This window comes from Sinocyclocheilus grahami, unplaced genomic scaffold (assembly GCF_001515645.1).
Source record: "Sinocyclocheilus grahami isolate Dianchi unplaced genomic scaffold, SAMN03320097.WGS_v1.1 scaffold263.1, whole genome shotgun sequence".
Lineage (NCBI taxonomy): Eukaryota > Metazoa > Chordata > Actinopteri > Cypriniformes > Cyprinidae > Sinocyclocheilus > Sinocyclocheilus grahami.
Genome location: NW_015505442.1, coordinates 176,746 through 191,550, shown reverse-complemented (window position 1 = coordinate 191,550; position 14,805 = coordinate 176,746). Strand labels below are relative to the sequence as shown.

Below are 14,805 nucleotides of genomic sequence, written 5' to 3'. Positions count from 1 at the left end.
TATTCATGTCCTGGTTTCACACGTTTCTATTATATTGTCATATTTTATTTAAATGGTAAGTTCACTCAAAAATGAAAATGGTCATTCCAACAAAAAGATATATTGAGGTCAGAGCGCTACTTTTCACAATGTTGCATGGACTCTACAACAATAAGCCACAGGAGAAAAGCACAAATGCAACAAGAAGGTGAGCGAATGACGTGCTTTTAATTTTGGGGTGAACTGTCCATTGAAACAAAATGAGAGCACAGAATGCGTAACTAAGCTGAAAAGCTTAAAGTTCGACAGAGTTTTAAAGTAGATCCAAGTCCAACCCAGAATCCAGGATAGAGAGGCTGAGTGAAAGTGGTTTGCTCTCGATGGAGCAAAGTCATGGTATCTTCTGCCAGAGAAATGCAATAAAACGCCAGAGTTCCAGCTCTGTGATCGAGATACACGCCGACTCTGTGTGGCATTGGAGTGTGTATTTCAACACTAAACTTATTGTGCCGGAACAAACAAAGAGAATCTGAGAAATCGAAGCTCCATGATTTTGAGTTGCATCCCAGTTTTTGGTCTATATTCTCTCCAGTTCTGTAGGAAACTGCAATAGAAACTCCTTCACCGCCTCCCCACTCCACCTCCCAATATCCACGTCCAGAGAGACCTTCGGTGCAGAAGACTTGAGCCCATCTGATGAAGCGCTCTGGGTGATCGGGGTATGGCTGCGGCTCGTGGTCGGTCGTGACTTCTGCAAGGTCTCCAGAAAAACGGAGGAAAGAGTTGGCGGTGTTTGGGTCTAATGTCAAATCACAGCAGTCTGAAAGAGATAAGATACTTTACTAAGATGTATCTTTAAGGCAAGTCATTTCACTTGGTCTTTGAAATGCCTTTCAGCCAACTAAATTTCAGTCATGCAAATACAGCTCCCATCTCTTTAAATGAAGAAACGTTAAATTCTCCAAAGCTGCTCACCAAGTTTTCAATTAAATTTCATATTTTAAAACACCAATGACATCTGACAACAGCTGTCTCGTAAAATTGGTTTCTTATGCTCAAATAGCATTTAAAAAAAAAATTAGTATTTTTCAGAGTAGACAGCCAATGCACGCCTCTCAGAACACAGCCTGTTTCTATAGCAACCGGAGCTTCTATGTTTCTGCCATGGAATAAAAAAATTAACTTTTTATCTCAGTTCTGACTTTTCTCAGAATTGCGAGTTTATATTTTGCAATTGAAAGTTATAAACTCATAATTGTGATTTAACATCTTGCATTTCAAACATTTTCTCTGAATTGAGTTTATATCGCAATTATATCGAGTTGTAAACTCGCAATTGTGAGTTAACAGAATTGTCAGAATTGCGAGACAAATTCAGAATTGTAAGATTAAAATTGTGAGTTTACATCTCACAATCCTGAATTTACCAAAAATGAACTGAACTCACACTGTAAGAAGTCTCCTCTGGTCCTCGGCTCAGTCTGTTGTAAATGTCGATGGACTGGAAAAGGTCAGTGAGGAGATTACATCAGAAGAGTTTTGGTTTACACCGGTAAACATGGATGAGTTAATGCGGTTCGGTGACTGACTTGCTGGGAGGGATGTGAGTGTCCGTACCTGTATCAGTGTTCAACGGACAGCTCAGGGAGTTTTCAGCTGACTGATTGTGCTCTTCATCAACTGTAAATATAAGGGTATCCGCTGTCAACAGACAGTTGTGCATCAACCGCTGATGTTTATATGATTCTAAGCAAGTGTCGGCTGTGGAGGACTAGGAATGTCACTTAAAAACGAAGGAATCAATTTAATTTCATTTGGAGATGTACATTTTAATAATTTTGGAAATCAACAAATATATAAATGCAAAAAAAGGTAGTTGTATGTATGTGTGTGTGTGTGTGTGTATATGTATATGTATATATGTGTATATATATATATATATTAATTAGTTCTTAATTTCCTTCATTTATTTCAGTGGTATACCAAGACCACCATAGTGAGCAGACTTTAAGTAAAAAAAAAAAAAAAGTTTACAATTACAAATAATTGTAATTTTAAATATTTACTCATATATCTTTAATTTTTGACTGGTATTTATTATTAGATTTATATATTTATATATATATATATATATATATAGTTATATTTAACTGTTTTTATATAAAATTTTATTATTTTGATATTTGTAAAATTTCTAATTATCATTAGTCTTGTGATATAATGTATTAAGATTTCTTTGTTTTTATGTTAACTACATTTGAATTAATTTGATTTAATTGTAAAATAAGTTATTTTGCATCAATTTATAAAAATATTTTAAATGTTTAATTGTCAGTTTGTGAAGTTATTTATTAAAATGTTTATTTTCAAATCCGTTCATAATTCCTTCATGCATTTAAGTGGTTACTAAGTCCAACATAGTCAGCTACCTTGTGAATCTGTGTTTCTGTCCTCACCTAATTCTGTGATCTTTGTCGATTCTCTGTCACAGACCTCGTTGACTTTATCTCTCAGCTCTGCGAGAGCTTTTCTCAGTATCAGCAAAGAGAAGTACGGATGGGCATCAATGCTGGGCCGACCCCCGGCGTCAGGAGGAGCGCAGAGCCTCTTATAGTTCTGCACAGGTGAGTCAGACAGGTAAAACTAGCATGTTAGTGAACAAAGTAAGCAAACCCACACCTTTTTATTCACTGGCCCAAATTCCCCTATAGATCCTAAACAAAGAGAATGCCATGCCATGGCCTTGTGGTTCCCATAGTGTTTCAGTTTCGTAACCTCCAGCACAAATAAACTAATTCAGTTCATATTTCAAACCCAGGACTTCACCTGCAGGAAATGGATATGATCCTCGGTGTTTGAGAGCGCCTCTAGCTCGGCCTCTCCTCTTCTGTGTTCAACTATCTGTTGATTCAGTCGTTCTAGAAGCTTCTCCGTCTGTCCGAGAGCTGTCCTCTCCTCACCTCTGATCAGCTCTTTCACCTCCAGATGCTTCCTTTCGACGGAGCGCAGCAGTCTGATGAAGATCTTTTCGCTGTCATCCTCAACCGCTTGCGCTGAGCGCTAAAGCAGTGACAGAAAGGACTTTTTTTTGTTTTGTTTTAAGTTACTGGTCACACTTGTACTGTTCGCCACTCTAAAAAGACTGAATATGGCATAAATTAATGTGCTATATTTTTAAACTATAATAATTCATTAATATTTTGTTTTGATGGTTCTAAACATTATTTATCTCAAATTTATTTATTACATCTAAAATGTATTTATTTAAATTATTATTTCCAGAATTTTTTTTAGCATTCATGCAATATTTAGGTTAGAAATAGAGCAAATGTATTTAAAATACTATGAACGGAGGCTATCCACCTTATTTTCTGTGAATGTGCGGGACTTCCGATTGATTAGCCCCTGAAGCAGGGTTGCCAGATTTTCACAACAACACCCGCCCAATTGCTACTCAAAACTAGCCCAATGGCATTTTGAGGGGGGCTCCCGCCCCTGAAGCAGGGTTGTCAGATTTTCACAACAACACCCGCCCAATTGCTACTCAAAACTAGCCCAATGGCATTTTGAGGGGGGCTCCCGCCCCTGAAGCAGGGTTGCCAGATTTTCACAACAACACGCGCCCAATTGCTACTCAAAACTAGCCCAATGGCATTTCGAGGGGGTCTCGCCGTTAAAAATCGCATTCAGGGGTAAAATACACGTTTTTAGTGGGGTTCCCCTGGTAAAATTCGCACTCCATGGTCTATAACGTTATCGGTAACCCGCGGACATGAAAAACAACCCGCGGCAGCAGTGATAAAGTAGCCCAATTCCGTGGGAAAACCGCGGACTTGGCAGCACTGCCCTGAAGGTAAAACTAGAAGGTTAGCAAGTGCAGTATATTAGGGATAAATCTTTGTTTGCTAATGCCAAGTTCACACTGCACGATTTTACACTCGCCGACAGGTTTTGCAAAATCGCCGACAAATGCCCGAAATCTGAGGCAAATCGGTGCTCGTTCACGCAAGTGACAATCACATAATGTGAATTATCAAAGACGCGATCTGAGGGAATCGCCGACACAATCACGCTGTGTGAAATGAGTTCTGACTGAAAAACACATCGGCGATGACCTACAGCCAATGAGAGACCAAGATACAGGGCAGCGGGAAGTTCGGGGAGGAGTTATATGAAACGTAGTTTGCGGACCAGTGTTGCCAAATCCGTAATTGTTTTTTATGTCAGCACGTTGAAGCGACCCCAATAGCGTGATATTTCGGCCCTGGAATGTAAATACCAGGAGAACCCCGCCAAAAAAATTTGTACTGGGGGAACCCCTCGAAAGCAATTGGGATATTTTCAGGCTAGTTTTGAGTAGTAATTGGACGTGTTTTGTAGCGAAAACCTACCAACCCTGCACCAGACAGAGCTGTCTGCGATTCTTCCTATTGTGAAGTCATGCAGTGTGTAACCTCCTGTCGCTGATCCATCGTGCAGTGTGAACACAGCAGCAACTGAATGCTACCCCAGATAGTCACGCAGTGTGAAAACAACGGCGATCAAACGAGTTTGAAAATCGTGCAGTGTGAACTCGGCATAAGTCTGTTTGCAAAAACTAGTTTGCGATTCGGTGTGATTAATTCAAAAACGTTCTCTCACACAGAATCGCTTGCAGTGGTTTCTCACACCGTAACGGGTTACTTGATACAACAGAAAACAAAAACGGCGCTGGATGAGGTGATATTTATCTACAGTGCACTGTAAGACACAAAACTTAAAAATGTCTTTATTGTTCGGGTGTAACAGCAATTTATATGTATCCAAATTTATATATATATACAAAATTGAATATCAAAATCACTTTTTGATTAAGTAAATTTATTATTGCATTTTATTAGGCTTTGTGTTTTGATATGTATTTATACATGATCAATGACTACTTTTTGCCGCAGTTTTGATAAAATGCTGATTTGATGTGTAAATTTGCGAAAGTTTACTCCGTGTTACAGTCACACCAGTTCTTTTGCACTCTTGATGTTTTAGAGTTTAACCCCTTCATAGCTGTGTGCTTTTTTCCTTGCATCATGGCTGATTTTTAGATTGTACAAATGTGCTCGCTTTTTGTATTTTTCATATTTCCCATTGATGGTGATAATTTTATACCATGATCAGTATGTGTGACTTTTTTTTAAAGACTATTTAGCCTATTCCGGTCATGTACAATCGTTTTTTTGTGCTCGCGTAGCAAAGTTTTATACCATTCTGTTGAAGTAAAAATTAAAGACACTACATTTTTCAGTCTAAAGCCCCGTTCACACCAAGAACGATAACTATAAAGATAAGTTCTGTTATAATGCTACTCTGTGCGGTCGTCACCAGTCTATTAAAACGCACAACATATTAAAGCGTCTTTGGTGTTTCCATGTTTTCTACAAAACAAAACCGGAAATCGAGATTTTTTTTAGTTGCTCAAATAATCAGGAACGTATGAGCACCCAATTCTGCCACAAAACGGAAAAAAAACATGCTTTAAATCATGATGATGAAAAGCTGAAATGACAAGTTATAGTTATGATTTGTCAAAAATATGAGATTGTCATAATTATGAGATAGTTAGATCTTCAGACATAAAAAGTTAAAGTTATAATTATAAAGTCTATAGTATTGAATATTTACATAAGTAAATTCTAAAGTCATAATTATGATAAAAAGTCAAAATTGTGACAAGTTATAATTATGACAAATCATGAAATACTAAGTCATAATTATGAGACCAAGTCAAAATCATGACAAGTTATAATTTCGGCAATTCTAAATATAAGATACAGTTTAATAATTATGAGAAAAAGTTTTTAAATTTAATATGTTTTGTCATAATTATGATTTTTTTTTAATCATACCTTCAGCTTATGATTATAATTATCAAGACTTCTTATGGGCTTCCAAAATAGAGATGTTAAAAACTATTATTGATATGGTCTCGGGTTCAATTGTCACACTTTAAAGGAAAACACACATGATTGTCATAATTATGATTTTTTTTTAATCATACCTTCAGCTTATGATTATAATTATCAAGACTTCTTATGGGCTTCCAAAATAGAGATGTTAAAAACTATTATTGATATTGTCTCGGGTTCAATTGTCACACTTTAAAGGAAAACACACATGATTCAATCTTTATTTTTTTTGGGCTACACAGTAAATTACCAGAGCCATCAAAATGTTTGGAAGAAACTTTATTTTTCATGATATGAAAAATAAGTATTTAACATCCTAATTTAAAAAAGTATTGCCATTTAAACAATGTTTAATACACACAAATACATTTCAAACATCCAGTATAAAGCTAAAATGAACATCTGTGAATAGATAGACAGCATCAGTAGTATAATTTTACACCAGTATAACACTATATAACGTGTATAATTATTTTTAAAAGTTTTGATCACACAATATTGCAACTTTCACTCCAAACACATATGTAATTGTAAAATATACAGATTAACATAAGTTTAAAGTTAATACCATTGAGACTTGGACAGTAGACACAAACGCATCTGCATTTACATTTCTGTCTTATTTAGTAAGAGTTTGTGGTTAACAGCTTTACTTTTTTTTTTTACCATGAAAATGTACATGCTCAAAAAACTACCACAAACTGACTTTGGCCTATGACTGAGTTCTGATCAGGCGTTTCTCAGGCCGTTCTTAAGGCTATCTTCGTCTCCTACGTGGCTGCAGTCTCTGACGAGGACCTGCTGCTCTGGATCCTGAAGAGCACAGATGTGTGCAAAAACAAAAGGCTCAGAGATGGTCAAAATTCTACACTAAATTACAAGTACATTGTCTGCTATATTTACAGACATTTCCTTTGACCCTAAAACACTACACAATGCGTTTACATTTTTTTAAATACACCTGTAAAAAAAATCAATAGGGAAAATTCATTAATATTAACAGAACAGTGGGCTGTATTTTTACTGACTTTTTTTAAGTGTACAATAAAAGCTTTTCCTGATACTCACCAAAAGACGAGAATGGAAACACACTAATTGTCGGGATGCTAATGGTAAAAGGACTCTGTACAAAGACCGGTGCTGAAGCTATGAAATAAACAATTAATCCTATTAGAACTGCAAGCTTCTTCACATGTAATTGAAAAAAAATATCAATGAAGTATTAACATTTTATTAGATTAAAATGAAATATGTACATATTTTGAGTATAAGACTTATACTTGTCCCAAACTTAGTGAGCATTTTAAAGGGGTCATATGATGCGATTTAAATTTTTTCTTTCTCTTTGGAGTGTTACAAGCTCTTGGTGCATAAAGAAGATCTGTAAAGTTGCAAAGACTAAAGTCTCAAATCCAAAGAGATATTCTTTATAAAAGTTCAGAGTCAGCCACACCTACCTAAAATGGCTCGTTCTAACACGCCCCCACATGTCTATGTCACGATGTGGGAAGATTTGCATAACGCCGCCCAAATGTTCACGCAAAGAAAGAAGGCGTTAACTTTTATTCTCGCTGTAGTATTGTTGACGCTGCAGCCATGTCGTGAAGGCGCTGTGTGATTCGTTGTGAAAGCGAAACTACTTTGTTTGGTCTTCCAAAAGAGGACGATATCCGCTTCGTCATGCCTGGAGCTGATCGTTTATGCAGGAAGTGAGTCATGTGACCACAGAGTCTGACATGAGGGGGAGGGTCTGAAGAGCTGCTCTGCACAACAGCTGCGCATGTCAGAAAAAGCACTGAGATGCCAGCAGTGTTAAACTCGGTGCAGTGTTAAGTGTCCTGGCAAGAATTTGTGCAGCTCACAAAAAATGACTAGGTCATACATCACACCAAAATCAGCACATAAAAAAAAACTACATAAAAAAAACAAAAATAAAATTGTAAATTACATTTATAAAATGTAAGTCTATATTACTTCACAAGTTAAATAAATGCAAATTAATTCAAATTAAACATATATACATAAACACAATTTTAAATTGTATATTTATAAATGTAAAAACATAAATATGTAATATAATTAATAAATAAATAAAACATTTTAATAAACGTTTATTGTTTAATATAAATAAATGACATATATAAATGATATATATACACACACTGAACAAAATTATAAACGCAACACTTTTGTTTTTGCTCCCATTTTTCATGAGCTGAACTCAAAGATCTAAGACTTTTTCTATGTAAAAAAAAACTAGATCCAATTCGATATTTTCAAACTAATATTTTACACATTTTATTTTTAATATGAATTTTTCACCGTATAAATTGGGTCTTTATACAAGAAAATATATAAATGCCTTTTAAATTTTAGAATGGGGGTCCCAGGCATGAGAATGAGAATATCTGGGGGACCAAAATTTAAAAAAAAGTAAAAACATAAATATAATACAAATAAAAACGAAATAAATAAATACATTTGAGTACAATAAATAAAAAACAGGCAAAATAACATGCATTTCAAATCAAATGCATGTCATGAAAAGGGGTCTCTTGCACAAGGTCCATGGCTTTCAAAAGCTTTGATAAATAAATGCATACCTTCCTCTTGCAAAGGTGTTCCAAGATCTTCTGTGGACTTCCGCGAATGACATTCTGCCTGCACAGCATGACAGCAGAAACGAACCCGTCTGACTTGGACACGAACCTCTGCTCCAGGTAGAAGGACTTCTCATCCCACGCCACGATCCGGGTGCGCAGCTCGAACGCCTCGCCGAGCGCCAGCGAGCGTCTGTAGCGGATGGTCGTGGCTCCGACCAGCATGGTGGCGTCGAGCGCGCGTGCGGCCAGGAAGAGCCCGTTCCGCGTGCAGTGTGCGTACCGGGCGAAGTCGCACTCGCGCAGATAGCGGGCGTTATTCATGTGACACATAAAGTCCAGGTCGTGGAGGAGAACCCGTCCGTGAACCACCTGCTCGGCCAGAACATCTCGAACCGGCCCCTGGAACCAGGACTTGATCACCATCCACGAGCCTCTCAGGAAGTACCAGACGTCAAAACTGCCGAACAGAACCAGAGAGCCGGACAGAATCCACAGCAGCATGATTCTGTCACACAGTAAAGATGATTAATTATGCACATCATGAATAATTCATCACGATCACGTGGGGACACAGAACTGGGTTTATCGAGTTTCTACGGCGTTAACAGCAGTGACCCGGCTACAACACTATTGCATCTTTTTGGAAAATTATAAATGTTTATTTAAAGATGTCACATCATTCATTCATATCGGAAATGAATCAAAAATCAACATTTCGATTAAATATCTGATCTCACTTATAGATCAGACAAGGCCGTGCAACGACACCTGTCCCAAGTAGACCGGCTTGAGTTTTAATACATGTCAATTGATCAACGACGTGCATTATTAGTGTTCATAATCATAATCTATGTTCAAATTAGGCATTCTTGCTACTCACGCGATTGTCACCCGAAAAACCGGCTTCACGCACTTCCGCACAGACCGAAACTGCGCTCTGATTGGTTTAACGTGGTTACGTGACTACGTCAGCAGGCCGCCAGACGAGCGGCGTGACGCCGTCAACGTTTCCAAGACAAAATATTATTTATACGTCTTTGCAATCTTTAGAATCTGCTGTTGACTTTCTTATCCTTGTGGCAAAATTCTATTTTAACAAACAAAGGTTTCATAAAAAAATCCCTACTTTTATAGATTTGTTATGTGAAGTAGAACATTTAATTAAATCACTAAGAGTAATTGATAACAAAAAATGTATTTCTTTTTTGAAGAGATATGATGAGATGTACTGTGATTAATCCCTGTTTTTTTAAATCCTCTTTTCTTTCTTTATTTGTTCTGTTCCTGCCGTTATGTTCATTAAAAAGCTGTTTAAATGCAAAAAAAAATGTAAATAATTATTTATACGTCTTTGCTGCTATTTAGATATGTTTTAATTGTTTCAAATTCATTGGATATTCATGTTCTGAATGCCATTTAAACAGTAACATATTATTTTGAATAGACGTTATTAAAGAAATTGAGATATATAATTTAATCCATTTCAATCTGCCAAATCTTTAGATTTGTGCATTCGGACAGTCAAAAATAAAGAGAGAAATATTTATCTCAGAATAACAGAAAATAGAATTTAAATTACACATACTGCATAAGTGAGTTTTTTTATTTTTATTATTTATTTATGTATTATTGTTTTGTTTCCCTTTTGTAGTAATGCTTCACACTCCAGTCCAGTCAGTGGCAGTAATACACCAGAAAATAGTATTTTCTCTTTTGTTCATCCATTGTTTTTAAGAAAGTATTTCTACATATTCACAATCATAATGCATCATGAATCAGGCTTCTAGATTACAGCAGAACTCACAGTTTTATTTTGAACACCCGAGACATTCATGTATGTGCATCAGTATGTTCTTATGTTTGTAAACCAGTGTTTGAGAGCTCATTTAAGGCAGTGAGCCGTCATTCGTTCTTTTTATCATCGAGCTGACTTTCGCCCCTGAGGGCTTTACTGCTGGCTGAGATGAAATTGATCCAGTGCTGCAGGTCTTCAGGAAATTCTGGCACTTCAACCTAGAAAATCAGTTCATAAATGTCAGGCTTCAGTGTTTTGAAAAAAAAGGGAATTCATATTCAATTGGAACAACATGTAAATTGATAACATTTTTGTTGTGAACTATTATTTCTACATAAAATAATGAAAATATTAGAAAAAGCTAATATTAATATTATTAATAACTAATACAATGCTTATATAGGGCTGTATGTTCCCTATCTGCTTATAAGAATCTTTTCAGACATAATTAATTACTTTTATTAAGCTGCATTTGGACATATATTTAGAGATTATCAAAGACAACTTAATTGAGTCTGATTTGTAGATTGTACACCAAAAAAATTGCTCTGTATTTTCAAATTTTTTATGTCGACTTATGGAAGCTCTTTTCTGCTACAGAATAAAATATTTAAGAAAGTAATTGTGACTTTTTATCTCACAATTCTGACATTTTTCTGGCAATTCTGAGAGAAAAAAATTAAATAAAAATAATATATATATATATACAGTATAAATGAAAAATTGCAAGATATAAACTCGCAATTCTGAGAACTTGCAATTGCAAAAAAAAAATTATAAAATAAAATCAGATATGTGAGATAAAAAGAATTTGAAATTACCATTTTTATTTTGTAATTCCAGTAGGAAGTAAATTGTGAGATTTAAACTCTGAATTGCAAGAAAAAAATTATGAATTCTCAGCATTATATCTTGCAATTCAGAATTTTTTCTCAGATTTGTGAATCACGCAATTCTGTGTTTATGAACAGACTTACATAGTCTTTCCGAATCATGTCCACAATTTGTTGTGTGTTTATATATCAAGTGCCACAAACGTCAGTTTCGTACCATTCCAATAAAGTTCACAAATGTAAAAATTCAAAACAGTCTACAATAACAAAAGACCACCAGAGAGTTAAAGTGTTAGTAAATCTATCACAGCTGCTCACCTTTCTCTTGCACAGGTATTGCAGGATCTTGTCCGGACTGCTGCGCAGAACATTCTGTTTGCAGAACATAACAGCCGACACCATCCCATCTTTACGAGACACAAACCGCTGCTCCAGGTAAAACGACTTCTCATCCCAGGTAATGATTCGACTGCGAATCTCAAACGCCTCACCGACACACAGCGGCCGTCTATAGCGGATGGTAGATGCCCCAACGACCATGGTGGCCCCTAGAGCTCTTAAAGCCTTGAATACCCCATTGCGAGTGTACAAAGAGAAACGGGCAAAGTCACACTCGCGTAGGTAGCGTGCATTGTTCATGTGGCAAAGGTCAACGTCATGGAGAACCACTCGTCCGCTAGCAGTCTGCTCTGCTGTGATGTCAAATACAGGTGAGAGGAACCAGGCCCTGACCAGCACAACCACTACCCGCAAGTAATACCACACATCCAGACTGCAGAACAGGAGTAACAACACGCCCACAATCCACAGCAGTGTGTCCTCCCTGGAATATACAGAAGTAAGGTTTAAGCCAGAATGTACAAGAGATTTCTGTTAATTCAGAGCAGTTTTAAATTCATAAAGTCATGGCATTAAATGTAGCATACATTGCGAAAGAATAAATATCATCCTCAGTATTTTTTTTTTATACCTGGTTTCCAATACAAATATCTAAACATCCTTAAAGGAACACTCCAGTATTTTTGAAAATAGGCTCATTTTCCAACTCCCCTAGAGTTAAACAGTTGAGTTTTACCATTTTTGAATCCATTCAGCCGATCTCCGGGTCTGGTGGTGGCACTTTTAGCTGTAGCTTAGCATAGATCATTGAATCTGATTAGACCGTTAGCATCTCGCTCAAAAATGACCAAAGCGTTTCGATATTTCTCCTATTTAAAACTTGACTCTTCTGTAGTTACATCGTGTACTAAGACCGACGGAAAATGAAAAGTTGCGATTTTCTAGGCCGATATGGCTAGGAACTATACTCTCATTCCGGCGTAAGAATCAAGGAACTTTGCTGCCGTACCATGTGTGCAGCAGGCGCAATTATATTACGCAGCGCCTGAAAATAGTCCCAGCTAGGTAACTTCCAATAAGCCTATTTTCAGGCACTGCGTAATAGTACACGATGTAACTACAGAAGAGTCAAGTTTTAAATAGGAAAAATATCGAAACTCTTTGGTCATTTTTGAGCGAGATGCTAACGGTCTAATCAGATTCAATGATCTATGCTAAGCTACAGCTAAAAGTGCCACCGCCAGACCCGGAGATCGGCTGAATGGATTCGAAAACGGTAAAACTCAACTGTTTAACTCTAGGGGAGTTGGAAAATGAGCCTATATTCAAAAATACTGGAGTGTTCCTTTAAATCAAGATACGTTTACTTGAGATGCAAAGTGAACATATGAAGTCTTGTTTTCTGTGAAGTGGGTTTATGCTTAAAACAAGAACAAATATCTGTCAGTGGAGTATGAAAACTTCTTTTCCCTTTGAATTAAGCAGATTGTTCGTTTTAATCCCAATCTCAAGGCTTCTTGTCAATTTGCTTCTCAGGTAAATGTATCTTGATATAATAATTTTTAAACATTTGCATTGGAAAACAAGACAAAAATACTGATGAAGACCATCGCTTATTTGCAGTGTGATCACAAGGTACAGTAAAAGTTATTTCCTTATTTTAGTGGTTGAGAGCAGAGCTATTCAACCCGAAAGTTATTTATTTATTTGAATTAAAGTATTAGAGATCTGTTGGAAGTTGTTCCAAACTTTGAAACATTGCTAATACAAGACATTTACATTTAGAGACCATATTGACATACTGTATTGCGTTGCATTCAGTTTACTCCTCAAATGTTCATTACTTGGTATTAAAATTCTTATTAGATATATGCATGGGAAACTGATCTTAAACTATTTTAAACAGCATTTTTATTTTATTTTATTATTAAAAGTTGCATGTTATTTGTCTGTATCTCACTTGTTAAAACAACCTGAGATGTCAGTACATTTTTGTGGTTCTGAGATTTTTAGGGTTTTGCTACAAGCCTCGTTCAAGTAGAACTAGTTAGGCTGGTTTGTGAACACGTTGTAACGAGTGATTTTTTTTTGGGGGGGGGGGGGGGGTGCTTTTTATAAACGTATTTCCAGTATCAGACACCATAGAATGTATTTGTGGGAAAATGATAAATAGACTAAATCAACAATAAGATAAACTCGTTCAAGCCTACATTTAGTTTACGAATTTAAATGTAAATCTTCAACAGTTTAACATAGTTGATCTGTTTAAGTTTCGCATTTACAACGAACGATAAGTTGGACTTGCTGTCGGAAACTAAATTAAGAGCTGTAAAAGAGTCAAACACAGTACTTACATGTCCACGCTGGTCCAGTTGCTGTTTTACGTCTGTACGGTACGCCGGCTGAACGCGCGATGACACGCCCCCTCAACGTGACGTCACGTAAGAACGTTCAAAATGACAGAATTCAAGTTCTTGACGTATTTCTCAAATGTACACATTTTGTAAGTACAAATGAAACACAATTGAAAGAAAATAGCAAAAATAGAACTTAAAAGATAAAGAAATTTGAATGTTACATTCACTTAGCAGAGACACAGTTCTTTGGGATTTTCGATTTTTAAAAAAACTTTACAGATTCTAAATAAACTCTAAAGGTGGTTTGAAAATGAGCAAAATTGGGCTTTGAGTTACTCCATTTAGTTTGATGAATAAAATTGTCCTAATAACAAAAGTAAATCAATAATAAATATTTTTCTTTTAGAGAAGTCATATTCATTTGAATGAAGAAAAAAAACGTATTATATAACTATATATAATATTTGCAATATATATATATTATAAAAATTATCCATATTATTTTTAATTTTAAATAATTCTATGTATATAACTATTAAGAATTAAAAATATATAGATATATAATTATTAAAATGATAAATATGAGATATTTTAATAAATATATAAAATATGCGTATATATTAATAGAATGTTTAAAGTTTAAATAATAAATTAATTTGAAGACATATCAAATATTTGAATAATTTAAATAATATGTAGTAATTTTAAATAATTAATCATTCATAGATAATAAATAAATAATTAATAATATATATAGCTATTTCCATTCTCAGAAAAAAAAAATGTTTTATTCTAATTTTGAGTAAAATACATTCTGTACATTCTGGCAAATTTAGTATTCCATATATTATATTCTTATAAAAAAAACAAATCTGTATGTACACTCTTAAAAATAAAGGTGCTTCAAAAGGTTCTTCAAGCGATGCCATAGAAGAACCATTTTTGGTTCCACAAAGA

At 35.4% G+C, this 14,805-nt stretch overlaps 3 protein-coding genes across 3 annotated transcripts; all 3 read right to left on the bottom strand.

Annotated features, from left to right (window-relative positions):
- Positions 1 to 8: 8 nt before the first annotated feature.
- On the bottom strand, positions 9 to 3,721 carry LOC107599269 (tripartite motif-containing protein 16-like). Its single transcript, XM_016290815.1, has 6 exons — positions 3,683 to 3,721; positions 2,806 to 3,039; positions 2,436 to 2,595; positions 1,597 to 1,659; positions 1,427 to 1,480; positions 9 to 799 (listed from the first exon to the last, which is right to left on the bottom strand). Exons 1-6 carry the CDS (start codon positions 3,719 to 3,721, stop codon positions 261 to 263), a joined length of 1,089 nt encoding a protein of 362 aa, XP_016146301.1. The 3' UTR covers positions 9 to 260.
- A 4,722-nt stretch (positions 3,722 to 8,443) lies between these two features.
- Positions 8,444 to 9,514, bottom strand: LOC107599268 (protein THEM6-like). Its single transcript, XM_016290812.1, has 2 exons — positions 9,405 to 9,514; positions 8,444 to 9,029 (listed from the first exon to the last, which is right to left on the bottom strand). The coding sequence occupies exon 2, from the start codon at positions 9,023 to 9,025 to the stop codon at positions 8,444 to 8,446; it is 582 nt and encodes a 193-aa protein (XP_016146298.1). The 5' UTR covers positions 9,026 to 9,029; positions 9,405 to 9,514.
- Positions 9,515 to 10,169: 655 nt separating this feature from the next.
- On the bottom strand, positions 10,170 to 13,922 carry LOC107599286 (protein THEM6-like). The gene is made up of 3 exons (XM_016290830.1): positions 13,846 to 13,922; positions 11,471 to 11,975; positions 10,170 to 10,537 (listed from the first exon to the last, which is right to left on the bottom strand). Coding segments are annotated over exons 1-3 (618 nt in total). The 5' UTR covers positions 13,848 to 13,922; the 3' UTR covers positions 10,170 to 10,426.
- Between the last annotated feature and the right edge of the window lie 883 nt (positions 13,923 to 14,805).